Source organism: Lottia gigantea (assembly GCF_000327385.1).
Source record: "Lottia gigantea unplaced genomic scaffold LOTGIsca_827, whole genome shotgun sequence".
In the NCBI taxonomy this organism is placed as follows: Eukaryota; Metazoa; Mollusca; class Gastropoda; family Lottiidae; genus Lottia; species Lottia gigantea.
Window position 1 is genome coordinate 3,306 of NW_008710746.1, and position 3,704 is coordinate 7,009.

Here is a 3,704-nt window from a genome sequence, read left to right on the forward strand (position 1 = left end):
TCTGGGAAAGTTTGTTATCGACACCCGAGGGACAGGCCTCAAGTTTCCAGACTCCTTGTCGTGGAAAACCACAGGAAAATCAGCAGTTATTGTCAATATAACCCGGACTATGGGTGGTCATGTGATAACAGGATTTTGTGGGGGAGATTGTGGTGGATGCGAAATCGATGAAACCAGAAATGTAAATCTTCTGGAAGTGGATGAGAAAGATATGCCACCATTCGAAACAGCAGACCTACCACTTTGTCAATTTCTGCTATAATTGTATTGGTGCTGGCACGATACATTAGTGATTCAATACAGTACAAAGAGATACAACTACACTGCTTTGAAATACAAAAGAAATTTAATGTAGAAGTTCCATTTGTGAATGTAAACATGACTGCAGTTAGCCGATCTATAATAAATTACTAGTAATATTTCATTTATTTTTCTTAAATTAAAAAAATATTCCTTGATTTCTTCTTCTATTACATCATATCACGATAGGTATCGTATCGTTTCAATTGTATCGCGCTACGTATCGTACATAGATTTTCTATTATAGGATATCCAAGGTATCATATCGTGTCATGATTGGCTATACCTAGCACAACTTTGTATAATATTGTTAGATATGGAGTTTTGGTTTCACAAATTTGCACCACTGTCTTGCAATTCAGCCATCAAATAACACTGCGCGAAAATTGCAGAAAAATGGGTTTTACTTAAATCGTATTCGTTCCATCGATAGAAATGCAAAAAAGATATGTGATATATGATATATTTGTCGTATTTCCCAGTATGACAATCAGGTATGTTGTGAGCAACCCAAATTTCTTAGACTTGACGTTACAATGTTGTACAACGCGACTGAAGTATGCGACGTATGAAGAGGGATTATCAATACCGTAGAAAATAGGAAGTGAAACCACACACGACGTCAAGAATGGTATCCGGACCCGTACCTTTACCTTGCACCACATCGATAATCCCGCGTCGTACACAACGGACACCATACCTCGTCTATTTCCTCCTTTAGAAGTCGGGCTGAATCCTGTAAGTCTGGTGACGGCCGGACTATTGTTAACTTTTTTGAAAAGCCCAAATCTGGTCAGCGTGATTTATCAAAGTATACTAGTCAAGTAGACAACTTACACATGAATCTACAGGACGATATTCTAGATATTAGAAACTCGGCACCCTGGTGTACTACATACGTCATTATTCAAGGCCATTGTTCACCATTTTCGGGAGTCAATCCTTTCTTCGTATCAAAAGAGAGCAGTAAGTCAGCACACCTGATGTGTTACATACGCCATTATTGAAATCAAATTGGCCAATTAGCGATCGTGTTACGTATAAAACAACTTGAACTTTGAGATCTATTCATCAAAGTTTCAAGATCTAATTGGTCGAGAAATAAATACTTAACAATAATATTATTATCAGTAACAGAGCATCCTCAAGTAAAAGGCGTCGAACCTATTCATTAATCCTTGGTAATTCAAGATCGAGGCAAGTTCGACATGTGAGTCTTTATAATTTGAGGTTAGAATTAAGAAAGATAATTAAAGAGACAAATGATAGATTTAAATAATTTATTCAGAAAAAATAACTTAGTTTGAGTTTAATATTCTTCCCCTTCTTCTTCTCCTTCACCTTCAACAGAATCAACTCCAACTTCTTCATAATCTTTCTCCAGAGCAGCTAAGTCTTCTCTAGCTTCAGAGAATTCACCTTCTTCCATACCTTCACCAACATACCAATGGACGAAAGCTCTCTTAGCATACATCAGATCAAATTTATGATCAAGACGAGCCCAAGCTTCAGCAATAGCAGTCGTGTTACTCAACATACAAACTGCTCTTTGGACCTTGGCTAAATCACCTCCTGGTACAACAGTTGGTGGTTGGTAATTGATACCGACTTTGAAACCAGTTGGACACCAGTCGACAAATTGGATGGTTCTCTTGGTTTTAATGGTCGCAATAGCAGCGTTGACATCCTTGGGAACAACATCACCTCGGTACAACATACAGCAAGCCATATATTTGCCATGACGAGGATCACATTTGACCATCTGATTGGCTGGCTCGAAACAAGCATTGGTGATTTCAGCTACAGAAAGTTGTTCATGGTAGGCTTTCTCGGCAGATATGACCGGCGCGTAGGTAGCCAATGGGAAATGGATACGTGGGTAAGGTACCAAGTTGGTCTGGAACTCAGTAAGATCGACGTTCAAGGCACCATCAAATCGCAGAGAAGCCGTAATAGAACTGACGATTTGTCCAATCAATCGGTTCAGGTTGGTGTAAGTTGGTCTTTCAATATCAAGATTTCGTCGACAGATGTCGTAGATGGCCTCGTTGTCCACCATGAAAGCACAATCAGAATGTTCCAGTGTGGTATGGGTTGTAAGGATGGAGTTGTATGGTTCTACTACAGCAGTTGAAATTTGTGGAGCAGGATAAACAGCAAACTCCAGCTTGGATTTCTTGCCGTAATCGACGCTCAATCTTTCCATCAACAAGGAAGAGAAACCAGATCCGGTTCCTCCACCAAAGCTGTGGAAGATTAGGAATCCTTGAAGACCAGTACATTGATCAGCCAGCTTCCTGGTTCTGTCAAGAACCAAATCAATGATCTCCTTGCCCACTGTGTAGTGACCTCGAGCGTAGTTATTGGCAGCATCTTCTTTACCAGTGATGAGTTGTTCAGGATGGAAGAGTTGGCGGTAAGTACCAGTTCGGACTTCATCCACAACTGTCGGTTCCAGATCAACAAATACAGCTCTTGGAACATGTTTACCAGCTCCAGTCTCACTGAAGAAAGTGTTGAAGGAATCATCTCCACCTCCAATAGTTTTATCAGAAGGCATCTGACCATCTGGTTGGATACCATGTTCTAAACAGTATAACTCCCAACAGGCATTGCCCATCTGGACACCAGCTTGACCAATGTGGATAGAGATACACTCACGCTGAAAGGAAAGAAGGTATATAGTAAATATCCCAGTGGTAACTGTTGTGTAGTATTATTAAAATAGTCGTCAAAAAACTGTAAAATCAATTATTAAACGAAAAATAAATATGTAAACTCTCCAAAAGAAATCTCGAGTTGACCCAGTCCTAAAGTTTCGACAGGTGTTTGAGAAGAGTCAACATGCCTTGCTTCGCTAGAGACACTAGTAACAATTCGTATCTCATGTCAGCTCAAATATAAAACTTAGGTCCTCACTCGAGACCTTTAAGCTAATATTTCACGATAATATTTCACGAGCTCATCTTATGCTTTAGACACAGGTTCTGGGTACAATATAATCGTCAGGTCACTTTAGTTTGTAAACGGAAGTTAACTGTGTAATACGGGCAATATAAAGTAGGTCATTGTCTGTTAAAGGTAACCCTTAAGCAACATTAAGTTATTAATCACATTAAAAATACGAACACAATAGCACTCTATGACATGTTACTTCAGAATTTTTATAGTTTTTGATTGTTCCATTATCTACATTATAAAAAATATACAATCCACCGCCGGACAGTTAACATATAATTTGAAAGCATTTTACTTACCATATTGAAGGTTTATAAAAGTAGAAACTAAAGTTTAAAACTGACGAAGGTTGAGAGACGCGAATCTTGCAGGAAGAGTTGAAGCTAACCAAGGCAAGATATTACCGCTGAATGTAGAGTTTGTGATGTTAACTTGTAATTTATACC

General features: G+C 38.8%; 1 protein-coding gene across 1 annotated transcript; it reads right to left on the reverse strand.

Moving 5' to 3' along the window:
• Positions 1–1,565: 1,565 nt before the first annotated feature.
• Positions 1,566–3,664, reverse strand: LOTGIDRAFT_205491 (hypothetical protein). The gene is made up of 2 exons (XM_009067479.1): positions 3,558–3,664; positions 1,566–2,962 (listed from the first exon to the last, which is right to left on the reverse strand). The coding sequence occupies exons 1-2, from the start codon at positions 3,558–3,560 to the stop codon at positions 1,610–1,612; spliced, it is 1,356 nt and encodes a 451-aa protein (XP_009065727.1). The 5' UTR covers positions 3,561–3,664; the 3' UTR covers positions 1,566–1,609.
• Positions 3,665–3,704: the final 40 nt, after the last annotated feature.